The 26,755-nt window shown below is 34.0% G+C and overlaps 1 protein-coding gene across 1 annotated transcript in view; it reads left to right on the top strand.

Moving 5' to 3' along the window:
• TG (thyroglobulin) overlaps positions 1–26,755 on the top strand; it is a 535,242-nt gene that overhangs the window by 78,803 nt on the left and 429,684 nt on the right. The window contains exons 9-13 of the mRNA XM_053715949.1: positions 1,888–2,979; positions 15,193–15,771; positions 16,932–17,174; positions 21,418–21,555; positions 24,183–24,260. Coding sequence (XP_053571924.1) covers positions 1,888–2,979; positions 15,193–15,771; positions 16,932–17,174; positions 21,418–21,555; positions 24,183–24,260 — 2,130 coding nt within the window. The remainder of the gene's footprint in view (positions 1–1,887; positions 2,980–15,192; positions 15,772–16,931; positions 17,175–21,417; positions 21,556–24,182; positions 24,261–26,755) is intronic.

The raw sequence follows: 26,755 nt of genomic DNA on the forward strand, positions 1-26,755 counted from the left end.
TCAGCATTTTAACTTCTTAAAGAGACGTTAAAGGGACAGTAAAGTCATACTAAGACATTCATGATTCAGATAGCGCATACCATTTTAAACAAAATTCCAATTTACTTCTATTATTTAATTTGCTTCCTTCGCTTGTTATCCTTTGTTGAAGGGTTTATCTAGGTAAGCTCAGGAGTAGCAAAGCACCTGGGTGCTAGCTGCTAATTGGTGGCTGCATATATATATACCGATTGTCATTGGCTCATCCATATTTTCAGTTAGCAACCAGTAGTGCATTGCTTCTTCTTCAACAAATGATAGCAAGACAACAAAGCAAATTTTCATAATAGAAATCAACCGGAAATAAGTTATATGTTCTACCTAAATCATGAAAGAAAAACATTCAGTATCAGGGTTACTATTTTTCTTCTTTTACCTGCAGGTCTCTTTAAAGCCATTCTCTTATTTGAACTCATTTCAGAAGCCAGTTGGTAAACTCTGCATCTTTATACTTGGTGCCACCATTTTGTAATGCACGGCATCCTATAAATGAAGCACTTTTATAGATCAGTGACATTGCTGGCCTTTTGACAGCTGTACCTTGCACAATAGAAAGCAGAAGAGTGATATTTTTGTAGTTTTTACATGGTTTAAAAGTTACATAACAAATATAAGGTAGGAATAATACAGAGAAATGCAGCCACTGATCTTTATTCGACATGCTAAACTGAAGTGCGTGATACTTGACAAAGACAACAATGTCACTAATCTGTAAATATCCACCCCTTCTGTCACTGGGTACAAGAATACTTAAATTCCAAGATGGCGGCATCCAGTGTGAAAATACAGAACCTCACATACCAGCACTTTTGAAGGGTTAAAATAAGACAACAGTTTTGAAGAGAGGAGTTACAATGCTACTGCATTTGGATTTGTTTGTATGAAAACTGAGCAGATATGAGTTTGTGAAAAGCCTAGATGGGCTCTGCTCATATGTTCAAAATATATTTGCAACAACAAAAATGTCTTAAAAAACATTCTTAAAATTCTAAAATATTAATTGATGCAAAAATGTTTTTTGAAGGATTCGAAATTGAGCTTTCATAATTTGACTCTACATTTTAAAAAAAAAGATATATTTTTGAGCATTAAATGTACTTTTTACCCTTGACTTGAGTGTGCACCTGTCTGGAGCACTGTATGATAACTGTGACTACAATGATCTTTGTAAGAATGTTACAGATACAGTGCTGAAGACACGTGCACTACCCTAAGACTATTTAAGTATGCTTTGAAGGAAAAGAGCTACCTTTACAAAAGGATATAAAAAATAATTACATTTCATAACAGAAGTAAACTTGGAAGTATAACACTTTCATGATTCACACACAGAATGCAATTTTGGGTAGTGTGAGAGGGGCATCCACCCAGGGACAACACTTTGGGGGCCCCACACTGTCATCAAGGGTGAGGGTATGAGAAGGTGCAATGTACCTCCTGTATTTAATTTATGAAGAAGTGTAAATGGTTTCAGGGGTGTAATATATTGTGTTATTCTTTATATAAAAAACATAGAATTTTGGGACAAGGTTGTGCCATACATTGGGCAGGCCAAGCAGGGGGAGGGGAATAAGGGGGCTCGGTTGAGGGAGCCACACAAATTTGTCTTGTTCAGGGCCCTAGAAATGCTAATGTTGGCCCTGATAGTTGACAACTAGACTAGTAGAACTTAACAACCATTTATATAAGGGAATGTGTAACACTAACTGTATGAAAGTTAATTTCTTTATGGTAAATTAACACATTTGTAGTTAATTTGCACAACCACATATACCTCCGCTATATTTGTAAATAATAGTAAATAAACATTTGATATGTTGAAATTAACGTAGCATGCTTTATCTACAGATTATGATCAAGACTGCCCTTCTAAAAGAAGACAAGCATTATCTACCTTGTTTTATGGTCCTTCAGGGTACTTTGGCCAACATAGTTTGTTCTCAACTCAAGAGGAGGAGTTGAGACTGAAAATAAATAAAAAATACTGTTCATCCTATATTGTGGATTTCTTTGTAAAATCAGGACTTCTCCTTCCAATCAATGAACAAGCTAAAGGCAAAAACGTTCAGCTTGACTCATTCGTTAGTGACATGGTCACAGGACTATTTCCTTCTAGAGAACTTATACAGCTGGCAATAAGTATCCCTAGCAGTCCCAAACGCTTTCAACAAAACCTTTTTGGAGGAAAATTCTTAAAAAACATTGGTGCATTTAATTTTACCAGCACAGTAGGTAAAAGAAGCAAATTCAATTTTAGTACTTTTTTCCAACAAATTGGTTTAACTGGAATGTATAGTGGAGGAAACTTCAAGGAACTTGCAAAATTATTTTCCTCAGAAGAAGATTCCTATCTATCAAAAGGTTCATTCAACTTTTCAAAGCAAAGTTTTAATCTGAACCAACCTATACAGAGCAATTTTGGACGAATTACTAATCTGCAAGAAAATCAAAATATTGTGTCAACCTTTTCTTCAATTCTAGAACTTACTGAATTTGTAATATTTTTAGAAGATGTTGCATCAATTCCACCAACTATTGCACGAAATGTTGCAGATGCTGTAAAAATAATTATACAGTCAAAAGATTGTGATACAAGGAACTTGGATACTTATGTCCCATCGTGCACAAAAGATGGCAGGTATGAGGACATTCAGTGCAATAAAAATGAATGCTGGTGTGTGGATGACCAGGGAAAGGAAATTGAAAGATCAAGAAGACAAGGGAAGCGCCCAAGATGTCCTACAAATTGTGAGAAAGAGCATGAAAAACAAAAAATGTTAAAGGCAAATATGGCGGCTGGGTCAGAAGTGTTTATACCGGCTTGCGACCGGAATGGAGATTTTATGGCAGTGCAGTGTGCAGGGAAGAACTGTTTTTGTGTTGACGTGGATGGAAGGACCATTCCTGGAACTAAGAAGATATCAGGAGAAAGTATTCAGTGTAAGTTTTTAGTCTTCTTAGTTAAATTGTAAAAAAAAAAACAACCTATACATTCTGTACTGGAAAAAATATAAATTTAAAGGGACAGTAAAGTCAAAATTAAACTTTCATTGTTTGGATAAAGCATGCAATTTTGAACAACTTTTAATTTTACTTATTAAATTTGCTTTGCTTTCTTAGTATCCTTTGTTAAAGAGTATACATAGGTAGGTTGAAGAGCAGCTGTGCATTACTGGGAGCTAGCTGGTATTTGGTGACTACACATTAATGCCTCTTGTCATTGACTCACCGGATGTTTTTAGCTAGCTCCCAGTAGTGCATTTCTACTCCTGAACCTGGGATACCAAGAGAAAGATAAAAAAAAAATATTAAAAAACACCCTCCGAATAGATTAACAATTGTAGCCTTTAATGTTACAAATATACTAAAGGACATAATACACAATATGTCACCCATATATAATGACAATATCTAAACAATTTCTTTCTTTTGTTTTCTTGCATAAAAGTATGTGACATAAACTCTCAATACATTTAAATAGAAACTACAGCAACTATATCAGATGTGAACTCGCTAGTAGTGCTTGTAATAGCTGATTTCTGCTAATGCTCATTGGTGCTCATTAGTGCACTACTGGTATGTTAGTTAAAGGACCAGTAAATACAGTAGATTTGCATAATTATCAAATGCATTATAAAAAGACAATGCAATAACACTTAGACTTAACTTCAAATAAGTAGTAGATTTTTTTCTAAAAAAGTATAAAGTTATGCATATTTCCACTCCCCCTGTACCATGTGACAGCTATAAGCCAATCACAAATGCCTATACGTATATTCTGCGAATTCTTGCACATGCTCAGTAGGAGCTGGTGACTTAAAAAGTGTAAATATATAAAGACTGTGCACATTTTGTTTATTAAAGTAAATTAGAAAGTTGTTTAAAATCGTATATGCTCTACCTGAATCATGACCAGTTTATTTTTGATTTGAGTTTCCCTTTAATTTTATACTAAAACAACTTTTGCTTCATATATATACAAAGAAAACAAAATTTCTATTTTCAAATTTTCATTTTTTAGAATTGCAATATTCTAATTCGATTTAAATTTCGAAATAACATTTCTAGTCTACAACTGTGTTTTATAAATGTAATATTCAAATTTGAATGTTCATAATAAACCGAATATACGAATTTGAAAGTGACATTCGAAAAATTGAAAATAACATTCGATTATAGAATTATTAGAATATTCATTCTTGTCAACATTGGATTATGTAAATTGAATTTCTACAATAACATTTGTTCTAACATTCGAATTCGAATATAAACACATTTGCCCATCCCTAACTGTTATCTAGTGCTCCCTCTTCCTTCACCTTGTCTCTCTAGTCATTGGCTTTCTTAAAGTGGATTATCGGTTTTGGATCAACAATCATGATAGGAAGTCTTTGCAATAGCAGTGGGCATGTTAGGTAGTGTAGTTATGAATAATATTGTGTATATATAAATACATATGGAGCTATTAGATGAAGATTAGAAAGGGATATATGTTTGTTTAAAGAAATAGGAAAGTCAAAATTAAACTTGCATTATTAACTTTTTTAAATGTATTTTGTTCTCTTGGTTTACATTGTTCAAAAAGAATATGTACATATCCTACACTAGTGAGTTAATGATGATTTGTGCCTGCACACATTTGTCTCTAGTGATTGGCTGACTAGATGTGATCAGCTAGTTGCCAGTAGTGTATTGCTGCTCATTGAACAAAGGATATCAAGAGAATAAAGCAAATTGGATAAAAGAAGTAAATTGCAATTTTTTTTTAAATTGTATCTGGAAAACATGTGGGTTCCATGTCCCTTTAATAAATTATTATTAATTAAAGTGACAGTCGTCGACATTAAACTTTAATGATTTAGATAGGGCTTGCAATTTTAAACAACTTTCCAATTTACTTTTATCATACAATTTGCTTTGTTCTCTTGGTATTCTTTGTTGAAAGCTAAACCTAGGTATGCTCATATGCTAATTTTGAAGCCCTTAAATGCCGCCTCTAATCTTAGTGCATTTTGGCAGCTTTTCACAGTTAGACAGTGCTAGTTCATGTGTGCCATATAGATAACATCGAGCTCACACACGTGAAGTTACCTAGGAGTCGGCACTGATTGGCTAAAATGCAAGTCTGTCAAAGACAGGCTTAGATACAAGGTAATCACAGAGATAAAAAGTGTATTAATATAACTGTGTTGGTTGTGCAAAACTGGGGAATGGGTAAGAAAGGGATTATCTATCTTTTTAAACAATAACAATTTTCTAGTAATCTGTCCCTTTAAGATGAATCAGGGTTATGCAAATCTCTTAGGTCATAGTAAAATGCTATATATATATATATGTTAGTTTGCTAGTTTGTGATTGGATAGCAAGGGCCCTTTTGTTCTGGGGGACAGGAATTCCAGTGAATAGAAAAAAACACAAAAATGTAGTAATCTTAGATTTGAAGGTACATTATGATGCAGAGTACAGTTTGTGTTTAAAGAGACAGTAAAGTCAGCATTTAGACATACAATTTTAAACAACTTTCTAATTTACTTCTATTATCTAATTTGCTTCCTTACCTTGTTATCCTTTATTGAGAAGCAAACATAGGTAGGCTCAGGAGCAGTAATGCACTACTGGGAGCCAAGTGCTGATTGGTGGCTGCAAGTCACTGCTCCTTCAATAAAGTATTCAAAGAGAATGAAGCAAATTTGATTATAAAAGTTGTTTAAAATGTAATGTTCTATATGAATCTTTGAGAATCTTCTTTCTTCCGTCTTTCCTCCTCTGAGTTTAATAAGTACCATTAAATAGTGGTAATAACATGTTTTATTTATCAGCTACCAATTATCGATTCATAGCCAATGCCTTTGTTTTAAATGCTTTGAGTACTATTTGGTGGCGGAGAGTACTATTTAAATAATACTTTCATTATGATTTTAAAACAAAAGTGTCTAAAGGAGATTTCATATTTATTTTGCTCCCTTTTCATGTAATTTCGCTCTGAAAATTAAGCAATATTTAATTCTCAGGACTTTAAATCTACTTGCTGACGTTTTAAGACTAGATCTGCTACATATCTGTCCTTCATTTGCTTTACCAGATAACAACTACAAACCAAAAACACTTTATACTCACTTTATAACAATGACAAGCCTTCTGAATCATGAAAGAAAAAATGGGGTTTTCATGTCCCATTAAAACGTGGCTTATATGTTATTCTATAGACAAGTGAAATGCCTTGTAATTACAAGGTGTTTACTGTCCCTTTAACTATTTTGATAAATATTCTGTATGCGTTTGACCTGTAGCTATAGTTAAAACATGTTAAACATTTAAAGGGACATAAGTGTAAAAAGAAACACTGTTGCATGTATGTAGATTTGTATTTAACTCCTGCAAAAGGGTTAAACAGAACACATAGCTAAAATCAGCTCTAGAGCAAAAATGTGCTACTTGGGCCAGCTGAACACATCTGGTGAGCAAATGACAAGAGACATACGTGTGCAGTTAGCTCTCAGTAGTGCACTGCTGCTCCTGAGCTTACCTAGGTATGCTTTTCAGCAAAGGATAGCATGAGAACTAAGTAAATTTGATAGAAGTAAATTGAAAAGTCTTTTGAAATTGTGTGTTCTATCTCAATCATAAAGGTTTAAGATTAATGTCCCTTTGAATACAAATTGCTTATATTTATTTACTTATTTTATTTACTGAATACAGCACACTCTCCGGGGCTTGTTTCTTTGCCATTTCTTTACAGTTATGCAGTTTATCTATATTGTGTAGTGCATGGTTTTGGCTATAGTTATGTTATAGAGACTTAGAGCATACAGATATTATTATATGGCTTTGGCCCAGCCAAGTAAAATACAACACTCCAGGAACTCTACATACTGCAGTTCTCAATAGAGAGTTGCTAACATCTGTGACAATAAGAAATGTAGGACTATTTCTCAATGATGATAATACAGTACAATGCATTAACTGCAGTCTCTTCAGGATATAAATTATAAAAGCATGAGAATGAGACATATCTGCTTGATTCTGTTTGAGTTATCCTTTTTGTAGTGAAATTAAGAGGATATTAACTATACACTAAACCAGACACCTCTTATGTTACAGCTCAAAAGTAAAAAAATTAGTCTGGGCTAGATTACAAGTGGAGAGCAAAAATATTAGCACAATTATGCCCTAACATCGCTCTAATCAATGGCCAAAAAGCCCAAAGTAATATTTTAGTTTTTAGTGCTGGAGCAATAATTTAGGGTGTGCTAAATCCCTTCCATTATAGCCTTCTATGTGGGCACTCTGAAAAACTCATGTAAGCTATCGATCGAGCGCTAAGCTTGAAGGTGAACTAAATCTCTGCTCAAGTAGGGGAGTTCTTTAATAATATATAAATTACAGTTTTGTACTGAAGTTAAAAACACTGAATATACAGATACATACAGCATATGTATGTATATATACATAAATATAGACACATACACATAAATACATACATATGTATGTGAGAACACATACAAAGTATACAGAAATTGTAAGTTGGTAAAAAAACAATTGTCTGATACAGAAATTAACTAAGAACTGATACTCTCCTTAGTTTAAAACCGCTGCCTTCTTTCAGTCTCTCCCCAGGGACTGTAATAGATACAAAATTTCAAAGATAGATGGCGCTGGTCTTGGCATTGTACTATGGATATGTAGATATCTTCTAATTTTCTGGTGGTGAAAGGAAACAGACTTGTTGTGTATGTACACACCAATGAATAAGGGTGCAATATACTCACTCCATAAGATGTATGATGTCTGCTCATCTAAAGATGACCTCACAGTTAGCTTGAAACCAAGGATGGACTCCAATAATATCAATCCAGATTGTCCATCAAATCTGGAATTCCGGCAATGTCACAGCAAAGAAACAATTCATTACTCCCAAGGTGGTAAAAATGTTGTAATAGCTCAATGCGTTTCAACGTATGCAAACGTCTTTTTCAAGAGCAAATTTAAAACAAGTAAAAACAGTTAAAAAAAAATTTGTATCATACATACATACATATGTATACATAAGTACATATGTATACACATATACAAATACATACACATGTATACACACATACATACATATGTATACACACATACATGAATATCCACTCATACATACATAAATATACAAATATACACATACATACATACATATGTATACATATGTATACACACATACATGAACATTCACACATACATACATATGTATACACACATACATACATATGTATACACACATACATGAATATCCACTCATACATACATAAATATACAAATATACACATACATACATACATATGTATACACACATACATGAATATCCACTCATACATACATAAATATACAAATATACACATACATACATACATATGTATACATATGTATACACACATACATGAATATTCACACATACATACATATGTATACACATATACACATACATATGTATACACACATACATGAATATCCACACATACATAAATAAATATACAAATATACACATACATACATATGTATACATATGTATACACACATACATGAACATTCACACATACATACATATGTATACACATATACACATACATATGTATACACACATACATGAATATCCACACATACATAAATAAATATACAAATATACACATACATACATATGTATACATATGTATACACACATACATGAATATTCACACATACATACATATGTATACACACATACATGAATATCCACACATACATAAATAAATATACAAATATACACATACATACATATGTATACATATGTATACACACATACATGAATATTCACACATACATACATATGTATACACACATACATGAATATCCACACATACATAAATAAATATACAAATATACACATACATACATACATATGTATGCATATCAGAATAAAATTAGGTGTGACCCTAACGACAAAGTGTGTAACTTTTAGCAGTCATCATCTCAAAAGTAGCCATGCGTTAGTGGTATTCAATACTAGTGGTACTGAGACAGTAATATTTCCCTATAGGGGGAAACTACGGTTAAAATTACAAAACTTTATTATATTTTGTTTAAAATTGGGACATATATATATAAAAAAACAAAAAGCGGAGGTATAACTCCAATATGAAAGTTTATAATGATGGTAGAATAGATAGTGATTAATGAACCATGTCAATGTTGTATATTAATTTTGGTTGGTCTCTTGGTACTTGCTAAATAATAAAAAGGTAATGCCCTGTAAGTTTACATAAAGGGTGGGTACCTTATAGGTTAGAATTGTCTGTACAGAAAATTACCCTCATTAGGCTATAATAGCATTTCGTTCAAAAAACAGACAATTGATGATACAACAGATATAGTTAGAATTAATAGTATTGACTATTAACTACACACTGTACATAGGTACAGTTAATGCATAATATAATTATAATGAGTATGTAAGTGTCCAGCTCTAGCAGTTAGTAGTTGAGTTCTGCCCTTGATATTATTATTTGTTTAGAAGCAGGTTTATGAACCGTTGCAATCCCTTGATGGTATAATGGATATATTATGAAATAGTATTTAATTTCAAATCATTATTTATTATACCTCTAAACATATTCCTGTATCAGGTTGTTATAATGTAACTGTAGAACTGCCACAGTAAAAAACAAACAACTAGCTGATTTTATATAAGGAAATCTTCCCTACGTGTGTAACACTTTTATAATAAATAGTTTTACAAGTTAGCTGCTAAAAATAGCTTCCTATATAATACAGATACTAAATAACCGCTTTAATTAAACGTGACCCAGAGAGAAATCTCTCCACATCCAGTTCTTATGAACAGTTAATTTGCAATAACACTGCATAGCAGCAATGGTTACATTGTAATCATTTCATATGAGCATTCTTTAGAGACGATCAGAACGATAATAATAACAACGGATATTCCGGTATATATTTATCAAACTCCCGGTATATATTTATCAAACTATCAGTATACTAACAGTAAGGTTAATGTGTAACGTTTTTCTTTACACTTTTACCACTTAAGCTGGGAAGATCTTCTTACGTACAAACAGTAAGCCCCTTTGCGAGGTTAAACAGTTATCACATTATTGAGCATCTACAGTGTTTGTTTTTTTTTTGTTTTTTTACTGTGGCAGTTCTACAGTTACATTATAACAACCTGATACAGGAATATGTTTAGAGGTATAATAAATAATGATTTGAAATTAAATACTATTAATAACATCAAGGGCAGAACTCAACTACTAACTGCTAGAGCTGGACACTTACATACTAATAATTATATTATGCATTAACTGTACCTATGTACAGTGTGTAGTTAATAGTCAATACTATCAATTCTAACTATATCTGTTGTATCATCAATTGTCTGTTTTTTGATGAAATGCTATTATAGCCTAATGAGGGTAATTTTCTGTACAGACAATTCTAACCTATAAGGTACCCACCCTTTATGTAAACTTACAGGGCATTACCTTTTAATTATTTAGCAAGTACCAAGAGACCAACCAAAATGAATATAAAACATTGACAAGGTTCATTAATCACTATCTATTCTACCATCATTATAAACTTTCATATTGGAGTTATACCTCCGCTTTTTGTTTTTATATATATATATATATATATGTCCCAATTTTAAACAAGATATAATAAAGTTTTGGAATTTTAACCGTAGTTTCCCCCTATAGGGAAATATTACTGTCTCAGTACCACTAGTATTGAATACCACTAACACATGGCTACTTTTGAGATGATGAGTGCTAATAGTTACACACTTTGTCGTTAGGGTCACACCTTCTTTTGTTCTGATTTTCTAAGTGTACAGCACCCAATCATTTTGTGTTTATACAATAATATTGCAATTACACATATAACAGGACATCTCCAATACAGTAGTGCCATTCTCCCCCCCCCCCCCTTTTTTTTCTTTCCCTGGTCCCTTTTAAGAAATATGTATACATATGTATACACACATAAATGAATATACACACATAAATACATACATATACAAATATACACATACATACATATGTATACACATACATACATATGTATACACATACATATGTATACATACATACATGAATATACACACATATATAAATATACACATACATACATTTGTATACACACATACATAAATATTCACACATACATACATACTGTATGTATGTTTACACACATACATAAATATACACACACAAACATATACATATGTATACATACATACACTTGCATACATACATATGTATAAACACATAGATATGCATACTCACATACATATATACATATGTATACACAGATATGCATGCACGCATACATATGTATACTCACATACACCTATATACAAAAGTATACATACATACATATGTATACACAGATATACATACATATGTATATACACATACTCATACATACATATGTATACACATATATGCATACATACTTATACACAGATACATACACATATACAAATACATCTTTGAGCTCTTCCGAGTCCTGCACCTTGTCATATACCATATCCCTTTAAATCACTAATAAGCATTTTTTCAATAATAAACATTTTTTATTGTATATTTAATACGTATAAGTATAATACTTTGTTTTTATAGTTTTTCAATCAGCTCTCCCAAAGCGCAACATTTTTCAGCTCTTTCAGATTTTCCCATCCACTTGGTCTATTCCTAGTGCGGGTCTGAGGTTATGAAAACACACCCTGCATTATCAGTTGTGCTCTGCTTGTAAGGTTTATTTGTTGTGTTTCATATCCAAAATACCTTACCGATAGTGTTGCTAGCTGGTCACCGCAAAACTGCTGTACAACCTGTAGGTGACTGGGAAAATGTGATAGGTGGCCACTTGCAAAAGCTCTACCTTTTGCCCTTGACTTTACAATACATATTCATTACCACTGAGCAGGGACTTTTTCTGCCTGCTAGTAACACACACATATAGCCTTTATTTCACCCCCTTTGACTACCAGTAGCACACAAATAGTACTGTATTTTACACTTGATTCTAGTAAAAAACACAGAATAGTGATTTTACCTCAGTTGCTGCACGTGACACATACATAGCATTTTTAACCCCCTGCGTTATTTGGACGTAGGTAATACTACACACAGTACTTTATCAAACTTACTATCTTGACATAGTACCTATGTCGAACACAGTGGCACATGCTGTGGTCCCAGTTTTCAGCTTAGAAAGTGGAGACTGCAGTTAGGGGCAGAAGTGCCCCTTACTATATAAAGGCAGATCACTGATTGTTATAGAGAGTTACAGTGTCTGTGTCTGTAACAATCAGTCCCTGGATTTTGTTGTATATACCTGTATTTTTTTTTTACCCTGGAAATGTCTCCTCCAGAAGATTTGGAGAGCTGCAGCTGAGCTGGGGAATGTGTGACACAAGTTAATGTGGAGGAGCTGCTGCTGAGCCTATGGATGAAGCTAGTACACTGCTTGATCACTCAGAGCAGGTCTATGAAGAGACTCCTTGCTGCACCTTCTCTGAATGATCAATGTTTAAAGTGCTGCAAATCAGAAGAAAAAACACTTACAAAGAGCTCCTCCACACTAGGTTAGGAGTTGTGCTGATTTGTTGTAAAAGAGAGGGGATTACTTTGCTACTACTGTAGATAATTTATTATTTGTATTTTGCATTATTTAGTCTGGCCACTGTATCGTCTACAGCTTACTGATTTTAGCATGAGTTTTAAACATACACCACTTCCTACATAAAATGCAAAAATATAAAAATTGCTGTCAGACTAGATAATACAAAAATCAATTTTCCCCAACAGCTCACCCAGTCCGGTGCTGTGCATAATTAGACAGTAAGATTAGCTGCACTGAGTGTTTGCTGTGTCTCTCATGTTTATAGTAATTTATCACACTGAAGATTAGCTCTTCCCCTACACCTCTACCCTCAGAGTGTCATTATAAGTCCAGAATATCTTAGGAGGCATTGCTTCTGGCTATTAGGACAATGGATCTAAGTTAGTTTTGTGTCACTTCAGTTCTGTGTGTCTTTAAGCACTCAGCTGAGCCCTGTAATAGTGAAATATATAAGGAAGTGATAATATATAAAAGAGCTTTAGAGTAAAAAATAATTGATTAGGAGATGGTTTATGATTTATTTGAACTTTATTGTAATATTGCAAGAATGCTTCTATTTTTATAGTCTTTTCAAAGAATTAATGACTGTTAATAGTAAAAGTTTTGTAAATATGTGCACATGTATTATTTGTTTAAATTAGACACTTTAATAAATTCTGACTAGTGATGAAGACTTTTCTCTCTTTACTGGTGCAAATTCTAAAGTAAATAAATTTATTTAATTCTTTAACATTTTTAAAAGTCTGTTTTGCATATTGCTTTACTTCATGATGTCTCTTCCTATGACGTTGCTTACTGTGATGTCACTGAATATGAAAATTTATTGCAAATTATTAAATTCAAAGTTGGCAGGATTGCACTTTCTATGGTTGGGAGATGTCTGTATTTGCAATACCGTTCTATCTAGGAAGCTTTACCTCTAATTAAAATGGAATATATAAATATTTTTCGTATTGCTGTGTTTTTAACTCTCTACTGGCTAGACAGCCATATAAAATGTATCTGTAAATGTATATTTAAAATTGAAATGGCTATTTTACATCATAGCATAAAAACTAAGCAGACAAATAAAATGTGAAGCCATTCAATAATAACAATATTCATGTAAGAGTTAATTATATTTAAAGAATACGCTATATATTTAAATTTTAAATGTATAGTGTATTCTTTAAATATAATTAACTCTTACATGAATATTGTTATTATTATTGAATGGCTTCACATTTTATTTTTCTGCTTAATTTTTCTGCTATGTTGTAAAAATAGCCATATGCCCAGAATGTGTTCCAGAGACTGGTATTACCAATATTATGGGGTAGGTGTAACCCCTACTATATATAAATAAATACAGTAAAAAATACATATATTTAAAAAACAAAAGAAAACAAACAAAAAAAAAAAGTTAAACTGCTTACTGGAAGACTGCCACTAGCTAAGATGGTGGTGACCAATGAAGGTTTTTTTTGGAGGAACTATGTATGGATCAGGAGGTGGAAGGGCAATCTCTACACTACAGCAAAAATTAACCTTACAATGTAACTGATTAACCCCTTCACTGCTGGGAATTTCAGAAATGTTGTGCACAGCTGCAACTTACAGCCTTTTAATTGCAAAGCCATACATGTCTGCTGTATCTGAACAAAGGGGACCCCAGAGAAGCTTTTACAACAATTGTCTTATGCCTGCAATAGTTCTGTGTAAATATTTTCAGTGAGAACCTAAAGTTTGCCAAAAAGGTAAAGATTTTTTTATTTTTATATATGATTGTATTTGGTTGCAAAATAGTGGTATCAAATATACCAAAATGAGCCTCGATCAATACGTTTTGGTAATCTACTTTAAATATATATGTAAAAAATTATATATATATATATATATATATATATATATATATATATATATATATATATATAAAAATATATATTATTCATAGGTAAATAAAAAAAACAAAAGGCACTATTTCTGTTTAAACTGAGTGATAGCGAAAAAAAAAATTCTCCGGTCCTTTGGGCCAGTTTTTCTCTAAAATTCTCGGTAGTGAAGGGGTTAACATCTTCTGAGACTGTTATGAACACACACACACACACATATATATATATTTTTTTACTTCTACAAACAAATAAAGCAGGTCATGTGCAGTTGAGATTCTTTCAGGGCCATATTTGTTGTTCACAGAGGCATATAAGGCATTTAAAATTTAGCTGCATCAATTCCTTTTTTTTAAATGGACATTTGTCCTGTAAGTCTATATAGATTTTACTGTACAACCTGCTGAAATACTGGTCTGTCTGGCTGAAAACTGGACACCTGGCTACTCTACTTATTCACACCAAATACCTTGCTCTTCTTGTGCAGCAGAGCTAATAGATCAGGTTATATATAATATTTGGTTTGATAATGCATACCAATTGCAAATTATTTATTGTAATCTATCATTTTATGATTTTTTAAAACTTTGTCTAATCTCTGTATATTTCTTCTGTCCTTTAGGCCCCAGTTATTGTCAACTAGCCGCAGGCAAAGCTTTCCTAGAGACAACAAACTTATTATTGTCTGGTGATGGGGCGATATCTCAGTGGTCAAGCGTGTATGTTCCACAGTGCAAGGATAATGGAAACTGGCAACCTATTCAGTGCAGTGGGCCCACTGAACAGACTTTAGAATTATATAAAAAGTGGAAAACCCAGAACAAAAACATCACCTTTTCTGAAACTTTTGCTTTGATCATGAAGTATAAAGATAACACCTCAAAAAACTTTACCAATTTTGTCCAAACACTTTATGACAATGAATTTCAGGATATTTTCCCTATATTTTCTAAATACTCTATTTTTAATGACATCCCAAAAGAGATCTTGGATGGTACCATAACAATCCAATCAGATAATGTATTACTCAATCCTTATGTTTTTTGGAAACTTTTAAGTGGAAGTTTTAGTTACTACCCTGGACCATACAGTGACTTCTCTACACCACTAACCCAGTTTGAGCTCCGCAGTTGCTGGTGTGTTGATCAAGATGGTCAAAAATTACATGGGACAGAAAAAGGTCCTAACAAGTTTCCAAAGTGTAAGTATTGGTATTGCCGGTAATTTGTTTCCTGTTCAAAAACCAATTTTACTACAAATGAAGTAAAGATTATGCTTTGATAGAGGATGTCCCAAGAAACTAAGAAAAATAGTGATTTTTATACTGACACGCTTGAAAAAGTCCAGGGAAAGGAAAAATGGTGCAAATGTTACAATAGAGTATTGTGATTTTGTACTACTGATATCAATTCACTAACATACCCAAAGCGCAAATAAGACCTCACCCTCACCCATAACCATTTCAATGCCATTCTTGTCTAATTCACTAAGAAGAGGCCGGTGAAGCCGGAGAGCGTTTATCTACTGTGTAGCATTTCTCGATACAATATAAGCTTAGGCTAATTGCAATATGCAAATCATATATCTTCAGTAATATTTTCCAGCACCTGTGTATAATGAGGGTGCACAAACACCATTCAGGCGTTCACACTCAGGCCCTTAAAACATGCAGTGCTAAACAGATGATGGCAGACCTCCAATACATTTCCAATAATCTTCAGGTTTATTCAAAACATCAAGGTTGATGCTTTTTCTGTTGGAGATGTTTTAAATAAACCTAAAGATTACTGGAAATGTATTGGTGTGCTGCCATCATCTGTTTAAAATCACCATATGCACTCTACTATATGACCGGCCTATTTTAAAAGGTGCTTCCTGAGCCAAAAATAACAGTTCAGTTTAAAATACCAGGCAATTCCCCTCTGAACAAGAGTAGCGGCCACCAGATGTATGTTTTAGCCATCTATGAACCACATACTGTACCTTTAGGTATATGGGTCATCAGGTCCCTATGGGCTGAAATGGAAGTCTGGGGTTGGCCGTACAAATCCTTTGTGCAGAGGAGATTTGCCTGTTGTTTAGGGCTTTAGTGTCTATGTAGATTGAACCAGACTAACATGCTGCAGGAAGGTTCTTTGCAAAAGGCATAGGTGGGCGATAAGAGACCTCATTCTAGTTGGGTATCATACTGTAAGGTAAGATAGTACAGTTCCCTCCGTTCTCCGCTCATTCCTTGTTTAATATACACGCTAATTATGTAGTCATGGGAGTAAGTGAAACAACAAATATGCTAAGGTAATAGGGGATTACTTTACTTTAACTTTAATACCCTTTCATTTTTATTTTTCCTACTTGTTGCAGGCCCCGGAACCTGTGAGCTTGCTAAGCAGAAGGCATTGGAATTCATTGGTGAGGCAGAAGAATTAATTCAAGCAGCAAATCTTTCCCATATTCCTTTTGGGCACAGTTATTTATTAGCAGCTGGCATAAGACTAACAGAAAGTGAACTTTTGCACTTGGATGATGGTTTTAAATCTGGAGTGAGTTTCTCTGAAAGATTTTTGATAAGAGATAACTATGCTCTCCAACTGGCCGCTATATCAGGTGAGCATTAGCAGACGTCAGGTAAGCAACATGCATAGTCTTTCTAAAGTCTAGAAAACTAAGCTGATATATTATATAATGTGACACTAACCCATTCAAATTTGAGGCACATTATTAGATGCCATTTAAACGGACAGGAAACACCACATTTTTATTTTACTATTCGGATAGAGCATGCTATTTAAACCAACTTTTCAATTTACTTCTATTATCTAATTGGCTTTGTTCTCTTGGTATTATTGGTTAAAAAGCATACCTAGGTAGGCTCGGAAGCTAGCTGCTGATTGATGGCTGCACATATATGCTACTTGTCATTGACTTATCAATGTAATCAGCTTGCTCCCAGTGATGCATTGCTGCTCCTTCAATAAAGCATACCAATAGAATGAAGCAAAATTGATAATAGAAGTAAATTAGAATTGTTTTAAAATCGTATGCTGTATCTGAATAATGAACGAAAAGAGAATTAAATACAAGGTAATCACAGAGGTAAAAAGGATATTACTATAACCATGTTGGTTATCCAAAACTGGGTAATGGGTAATAAAGAGATTATTCATCTTTTTAAACAATACAAATCATGGAATACTGTCCCTTTAATTTAAGTTATATAATTTAAAAATGAAATAATTCTAAATATAGACTCTAAATGCTCTTTACAATATATAGTTATAGTAAAATTGTTTCTCTCTCTGAGTTATTACTCAAGAAAAGTCCTAACGTTTCTGGCTATTGCACTTCCAGTTCATCCCAAGACGTATACCTTGGCTAATCTTAGATAATACACTTCAATAAAATAGAACCCTTCTGGAGGAGGAGTGGACAGAAATAATACAAAATGTAAGCCCCATAAATGACTCCTCTTTACTAAACACTGTTATTGTATTTGTCCTAAAGGAACCTCATAGAGTGATAACCTGAAATACAATTGGACACAAAATATTTATATCTTTCTAATGAGAGTGTGCAAGTGCATTGTCATTCTCTCAGTGTAGGTATAGTAGGTTATTTCCAGTATTTTGGGATAAATGATCTAGGACTTATATAAAAATTTGGAAAAGGCAGTTACATACTTTACATATGAAGTGTGGGTATTTTTTTATTAAATAAGTATATTAGATGATCTTGAGGGAGCTTTAGCGTGACTATTTTCTTCATTTTCTCAATCACCCCTTTCCAAAATTGTTGAAACAAAAGACAGGAGCACCATAAATGAGTCATGATGCCTAAATTCTTCTCCAGCATTTAAGATCAGCCTTTAGAATAATATTATCAAGCTCCGTATGAAGCTTGAAGGCCTGTGTTTCTGGCGAGCCTCCAGGCTCGCTAGAAACACCAGTTATGAGGCAGCAGTCTAAAGACCGCTGCTCCATAACCTGTCCGCCTGCTCTGAGGAGGCGGACAGACATTGCAGGAAATCAACCCAATCGAATACAATCGGGTTGATTGACATTCTCTGCTAGTGGTCGATTGGCCGCGAATCTGCAGGGGGCAGCGATGCACCAGCAGTTCACAAGAGCTGCTGGCGCAATGCTGAATGCGGAGAGCGTATTGCTCTCCACATTCAGCAATGTCTGTCGGACATGATCCCCTGATCGGATCATGTCAGACAGAGGGTTGATAAATCGGCCCCCATCTCATAATACATTAAATATTGGTTTCTAAGGATCCTACCAAAGAGGAAGGTCTAGCCGTGTTTTGGAATATGACTTGCCAAATTTTGATATCTCGGTGCCCATTTCTTTATACCCAGCACTACTTTAGTGGGGGAGGGTTTTAGAGTGGTGATTGATCAGTTTCTTATAAGTTATAGAAAACCTTTGTTGTTTTGTACTATTTTTATTGGTATTATCTAGGGTGAGCCAAAATAACCAAAAATTTAAAATGCAAACTACAGAAATGCCTATATCCTGACTCATATTGCTTTGCATCAGGACAGGATACCATTCCTTGTTCTCCATTCTGTTCTGGACATTTCCTAAGAATGATGGAGGTCAATAAGGTGACCAATTATGTAAAGACGTACAGTATGTAAACAGGCCTTCTCACCATATAATAGTTAAATCTTCAATGCTTTATTTCAAACAACGTTATAACCATCAACAGCATGGAAGCAAACATTTTGTGTGAAAGACACATTTTGGCTTAAAGGAGGTGGCACCCTTTGTGGTCATCAACCCATAGACCAGGCTACTGAGTGCTGTTCATTCCCAGATGAGCACCTCTTTCTAGTATTTCAAATATGCAAATCACCCTTTTAGTTTAGTCTCCATAAGAGTGATATGGGCAACTAGACGTGGACTCCTAGCCAAGTGTGCATAGAGGGATATAGCTGCACCTTCACTAATAACGCTGAAACTTACATCTGGGCTAAGCTGTAAAAATCCTTTGTTCTGATGAGAATTGCCTGGTATTTGGGGGCTAGACTGTCCTTATAGATGGGGCCAGACTGATATACTGCAGGAAAGTTCTCTTCTTTGAAAGGCACATTTTGGGCTAATGGGAGCAGCACTCTGGGTTGGCATCAACCCATAGGACATGAAATTGAGTGCTGTCTATGCCCGGTTGAGAACCTCTTTCTAGTATTCCATAAAAGCAAACAAGGTCTGTATAATATAAAAGACCACCGCATAGTAAGTCAGTTCTTTTCATTGTTTCATTCTTGATTTATGAAAACTTAAATGCCCTCCACTGGGTGTCCATTGCAAGTTGCAATAAGACAAATTGTAATACACATTGCAGTAATACACATTGAGCTTGAATACCTATTATAACATAGAGCACTCTACATGGTAAATTTTGCTGGACAGTTTGATCAATAAGGTTAACCATTTCAAACAGTGCTAAAACCATCAATAGCATAAAAGCATACAAGGTCTGTGTAATACTACAAAATCTGTGTTTTCCCGTGTTTTGTTGTTTATTTATGAAAAGTGTTAAAAGCTCTCCATGGGTGTCTGTTACAAGTTACAAGAATCAAAAAGGTGACCAGTGCCGAATATTAAATAACACTCACTCCAACTAGTTATAGGGATCTCACTAATCCCTATATAAGAAGAGACAACTATCAATAAAAAAGGGGGACTAGGGAGCGCTCCAAACAGAGCTAAAGAGCTAATATTCCAAAAATAACGTAGAAGAACAAATAGAAACAAATGTATTATCTAATCCTAAAAGCCAATGTAGAAGATTAACCACAATGGCTAGGAAGCCAGATAAGACAAACTTAATATCTATTTAATATAACAGAATAGTGCTGGTTACAAAGTAAATAAAATAAATTATTATTATTTACTTTTTTATTTATAGTTGTCCGTTACAAGTTGCAGTAAAACAGCACATGTGAATTAAAAACTGCCTTCAACATTAATCCCAAATAGCCAATATATTACAGAGCACCCTAAGTCGTACATTTTGCTGGACAATTTCATTAATAAGGAGAACCATCTTTACGGTAGTAAAAATAGGAAAGGTAAATCAGTCTTATCATTGAGTATTATGTAGGTAAGAACCAAGATATAGACATTTCTAATCTAATTTCTGGGGTTATTTTTTTCCCCATTTATTTTTGCTATAATTTTGCTATAATTAAAGATTTATACTACATGTCACACTGTGTATATATATATATATATATATATATATATATATATATATATACACATCTTCTTTCTAGATATAATTCTCTCTGAGAAATAATAGTAGTTACAGTATACCATCTTAAAGGGATGTAATACCCATATGCTAAATCACTTGAAAGTGATGGATCATAAACTTAAAAAGCAGACAAGAAAATATCAACTGAGCATATCTATGTAATCCTTCAGCAACTGTCAGCTGCATGTTGAAAAAGTCAGCCAATCAGCTTAATCTGTGCTGAGTTTATACTCTGCGTTACTGTGATCTCACGAGATTTCACCATAATCATGTGAGATTTCATTGTAAACCTCTTTAAACTGAGAAGGGAGATAACATGTACCTACACATGCGAGATGCATGCGCTCCCCTGCCGGTCCTGAGACTAAAATGTCCTTTACAGTAGAATGTGGCTGCTGAGGAATTTTTTAGGTAAAATATCTTCCTTATTATTTATTTATCATATTTTCTAGTCAGTATTTACAGATATGCTGCATTACTTTCAAGTGCTTCAATATTTTGAATATCATGTCTCTTTATTTCTCCATAAATTTGGAGAGGATTTTCTACTGAATGTTTAATACGATTTTCTTATCTTTATTTACAGCTCTTCATTTTTATTGGCGAGGGAGATTTGCTTTAAAGAATTCTTTTGGACAGACAACACAACTATCGTATCTAACTTACATTCCTCAGTGTGATGGATTCGGGAACTGGGAACCAGTACAAGTTTATGAAAGTACTGGTATGTGCAATATGTATACATCAATCTTACAGATTAAAATAGGAAACTATTCTTGACATTGTCAGACTCTTTAAAACTATGTGTGAACTGACACATAAAATGTTTAATATATACTTTTCCCACAAAAATAGTATTGTGGAGTTCAAATATCAAATAGTTTATCCTGTAGAACAAGAAATTATTGTAAACTTTGATTAAAAAAAAGCCAGCTCCCTAATATTCTAACTATTTAGCTGAAAAAAGGTCTTCAACTTCCTCACTATTATTGCATACATGATTGGAAAAAAATTAAAGAGATTTTTTTCAAAATAAAGAGACATTAAACTCATAGCATATATCAGCAAGGTAAAGGGACACTGAACCCAAATTTTTTCTTTCATGATTCAGATAGAGCATGAAATTTTAAGCAACTTTTTAATTTACTCCTATTATCAATTTTTCTTTGTTCTCTTGCTATCTTTATGTTAAAAGCAGGAATGTAAATCTTAGCAGCCAGCCCATTTTAGGTTCAGCACCCTGGATAGAGCTTGCTTATTTGATGCTTTCATTTACCCTCCAATAAGCAAGAATAACCCAGGTTATCAACCAAAAATGGGCCGGCTCCTATGCATCATATTCCTGCTTTTTAAATAAATATAGCAAGAGAACGAAGAAAATTTGATGATAGGAGTAAATTAGAAAGTTGCATAAAATTGCATGCTCTATCTGAATCATGAAAGAAAAAATTTGGGTTTAGTGTCCCTGCAGAACTTTTACTTTTTTTTTTTTACTGTTTAGAAGTTACATATATCAAATAAAAAGTCATCTAAACTGAAGAGCGCAATATGGCTTGTCAAAAAGACAACAACGTCACTGATATGGGAACACACACAGCTTCTGTCACATGGTGCACAAATACTCCAAGATGGCGGCACCCAGTGAGAGGAAGCAGAGCTTTAGTAACAGGCACTTGTAATGGGTTAAAATGAGAGAATTGCTTAAAGAGAGCTACAGGCAGAGGATGGGGAAATAAAAGCAGGATTCTAGTTGTGACCAACAGTTTAATATCCCTTTAAGTATTTAATTTAATATTGATGAAGACTGCCTAATATATCTGAATGTATGGTTTAAACTTAAAGGGATAGGAAACAGAGCATACAATTTTAAAAGCTCCCAATTTACTTCTATTATCTAATTAGCTTAGTTCTCATGGCATTCTTTGCTGAAGAGATACCTAGGTAGGTTTCTGGAGCACTTCATTAGTGGTCTTGCAAATGGATCACTTTCTTGCAAAACTGCTGCCATAAAGTGCTCCAGATATGTGCATGCTCCTGAGGTTATCTCACTGCTTTTCAAAAAAAGAGAACAAGACAACGAAGAAAATGTGATAATAGAAGTAAATCACAAAGTTTTTTTAAAATTGAATGCTCTGTCTGAATCATAAAATAGCCGTGAAAAATTTGGTTAGTCCGAATCTTTGGAATAGAATGTTTGTGGAAATTCGTTTACCTGAATATTCGTTAAACATTTACATTTGCTTTTATTAAATGAATGTAAATGTTCAAAAGCTACAGAAAAAGTTTGCCTGTGGTTTTATACTTCCCTAATGCGCACTGGAGAGCGCTCTAACACGCTTCTCTTCTTCATAGAACCACGGTCGCCCTAATAGGACGCTTAGTGTGGCCGGCTCCTAGAGCCTGCATTGAAAGATCTTCCCTTTTAGTGGAGGCCCTGAGAACGGTCGTGCTAAGCCTCCCGTTAGCTCGGCCTGGGCTCTGTAAAGCAGAAGAGGTCCGGGTTAGCGCATTTTGTCAATATTTTTTTGTTTTCTTTAAATTTCATTGGTGCATTCATTCAGATATTCGAGTTGCTAAAAATATCAAATATCCATTTTTCAAATAAGTAACAAATGCACATCTCTAATAAATATAAAGACAATATGAATCAAGACTTGAACATTAACGCTTTTATATTATTAACGCTTTTATAATATTTTGCATCATTTTGTAATTATTTTATATAACAAATGTAAACACTTTATTGCATCAGGATCATATTTCAGTTGAGCTCATATTTCATAATTTTGTTTATATGAATTGAACATGCACAAAAACATTAGACAAAAAACGTAGGTAAGGCATATCCATACTTACAGAGCAAAATAGGATTTCAAGTGGTCACGAAACACAAATAGCATGTGATCATCAGTCCAAAAATAGTTTTCTTGTGAAATGGAATGCCGTTGTTGGGAGGTCTCAATATAATATCCAATGAGTTTTTGTACCACAAGCTAAATTAATAAGCAAACAAACAATCAATCAAACAAACAAACCAAAAGCTGCTTTTTCTGGTGGATTGAAAAAACCTAGAAATTAAAAAATCATGTAATAAGTTGTAGTAAACTTGTAATAGACTGGAATAGAATCGATGGTCAGTCTTCATTATTTCTTTGGAGGTGATGACTAAAACCACTTCAGGCTTGGGACTATATGGTACATCTTTGTATTTACACAATTTGTAAAAATAAGCCCTTTAAGATGAGCACAACTTTTATGATGAATTATTTTAAAATTTTATAAGAACTAATTTATAAGCCAAAAATAAAACTTGTACGTTAGTTTACCATCCTAACAAGTTGTGTTGTTCAGGACACTACTGGTGTGTGGATGAGAATGGACATTACATCCCTGATTCCCTGGTGACACGAACTTCCAGTCCTCCACAGTGTAAGTATTTTTTATAATTTTTTTTAAGATTCACCTCATATAATTTGTCCCGTCTTTCCCTCCACACTCTAAATTATCTTAAAAGGCACAGTGTCCGCCTTGTTTGTATTTGTAGATTTGTCATTGGTAAATTTAATGCATCTGTTAGTCTTTTTGAAAATGACAAACAAACAATATCTAGTGTGTGTATGTGTGAGGTTGCATGTGTGCTTTTGTGTGAGTGTGTGTGTGTGCATGTGTGTGTGTGTGTGTGCATGGGACTGTGTGTTTGTGTATTTGTGTCTGAGTTGTGTGTATATGTGCTTATGTAAATATGTGAGTGTGTGTGTGCATGTGTGTGTATGTGTGTGCATGTGTGTATATGTGTGTGCATGGGTCTGTGTGTTTGTGTATTTGTGTCGGAGTTGTGTGTATATGTGCTTATGTACATATGTGAGTGTGTGTGTGTGCATGTGTGTGTATGTGTGTGCATGGGACTGTGTGTTTGTGTATTTGTGTCTGAGTTGTGTGTATATGTGCTTATGTACATATGTGAGTGTGTGTGTGCATGCTGTATGCATAAGTTTGTTTGCATGTGTGTGCATATGTGCGCTTGCATGTTTGAGAGAGAGAGAGATTGTGTGTATGCGTACGTGTGTGTGTGTGATTGTTCATTTGTGTGTATGTGTACTTGCATATTTAAGAGAGAGAGAGAGAGAGAGAGAGAATGTGCATGTGAAAAGGATAACAAGAGAAGGAGGCACATTAAATAAAGGAAGTAAATTGGAAAGTTGTTTAAAATTGTATTCTCTATCTGAATCATGAACGAAAATGTTTGGGTTTCATGTCCCTTTGAGGAAAGAAAACAGTCTTAGTAAATGGAGTACATTGAGCAGAGGGGGCTGTTACTAGTGGTGTTCCTCAGGGGTCAGTTCTGGGGCTTGTTTTGTTTAACATATTTATCACAGATATCAGCAAAAGGCTACAGGGGAAAGTATGTCTGTTTGGAGATGATACAAACAATTGTTATAGAGTAGATGTGCCAGGCAGGGTAGACAAAGTGAGAAGTGAAATACAACCATTGGAACATTGGACAAATAACTGGGATCTAAAGTTTAACACTGCAAAGTGTAAAATTATACATTTAGGGAAGAAAAATCCAAATTACAGACTCAACCACTTTATTGACTGTTACAAATGAGGGACAGGGCTTGGAAATTATTATTTCAGATGATTTAGAATTTAGTAAACAATGTAGTAATGCAGCGAGTAAGGCCAGTAGAATGTTAGGATGTATTGGTAGAGGTATTTGTAGCAGAAATAGTAAGGTTCTTATAACACCTTACAGATCACTAGTTAGGCCTCATCTTGAGTATATTGTGCAGTTCTGGAGACCATATCTCCAGAAGGATAGAAACAAACTGGAATCTGTGCAAAGGAGGGCTACCAAAATGGTACAGAAAAAATAAAACGTACCAGAAGGGGCTCAATGACCTAGATATGTATAGCTTAGAGGAGAGGAAGGCAAGAGGTAATATGATAGCAACTTTCAAGTACCTGTATATAAAGTTAGTAAAGCTGAGACTGTGAGTATTTTACATAAAAAGAAAAATTCAAGAACAAGGGGTCATGATCTCAAGCTTAAGGGTAGTAGATTCAGGAGAAATTTGCGGATGCACTCCTTTACAGAAAGAGTGATTGATTCATGGAATAAACTGCCACAAGAGGTGGTAAGGACAAACACTGTGGGAGACTTTAAGAATGCCTCGGATAAGTATAAGGCTATCCTACAAACTAGATAAGTTAGACTTTTAGGAAATTTCGGCAAACTTGCTGGGCCTATGGCTCTAATCCCTATCACTCTTATCTGCCATCAATACATGTATACATATTTTGATGTGTCTGTGTATGAGAAAGTTTGTGTGTGAGTTTTCATGTGTGTATGTGTGCTTGTATGTTCGAGAGAGAGAGTGTGTGTGTGCACGTGCTTCTATGTATATGTGTGTGCATTTGTGTGTATGTGCAAATGTGCATCTATGGGCTCCATGTACTAAGCCGTCAATTCATCCGTCATTGTAGACGCGGATAAACTCGCCGTTACTCGCCGCGGGCGAAATGGTGTCCGCTGTCGCTATGTACTAATATTCCCCCAATAAATAGACAAGTCTAGCCCGCCGCGAGCAGTTGCGGATTGTTGATAAATTTGACGCCTCGCTCGCCGCGACTAAGCTGATGGTACTTAACTTTCAGTTGAATTGTCTGGCCAATTATTAACACGTGACATGCAAGGTGTCACGAACATCATAGTAGTCGCGGGAATAGAATTTTGCTCCTATAAAAGTTCAACTTATCTAAACAACTTTATTATTGTTCAAAATTTTTTGAAGAGTGATAACAGAGCGTTATTTTTGTAATATTTATTTACAATTTGGATATGGCTTCATCTGGATCTGATAATATATAAATATTAATATAAAAATAATTATAAAGATTGACAACTAACAATACAAATTTAA

The sequence above is a fragment of the Bombina bombina genome, chromosome 5, assembly GCF_027579735.1.
Source record: "Bombina bombina isolate aBomBom1 chromosome 5, aBomBom1.pri, whole genome shotgun sequence".
NCBI lineage: Eukaryota > Metazoa > Chordata > Amphibia > Anura > Bombinatoridae > Bombina > Bombina bombina.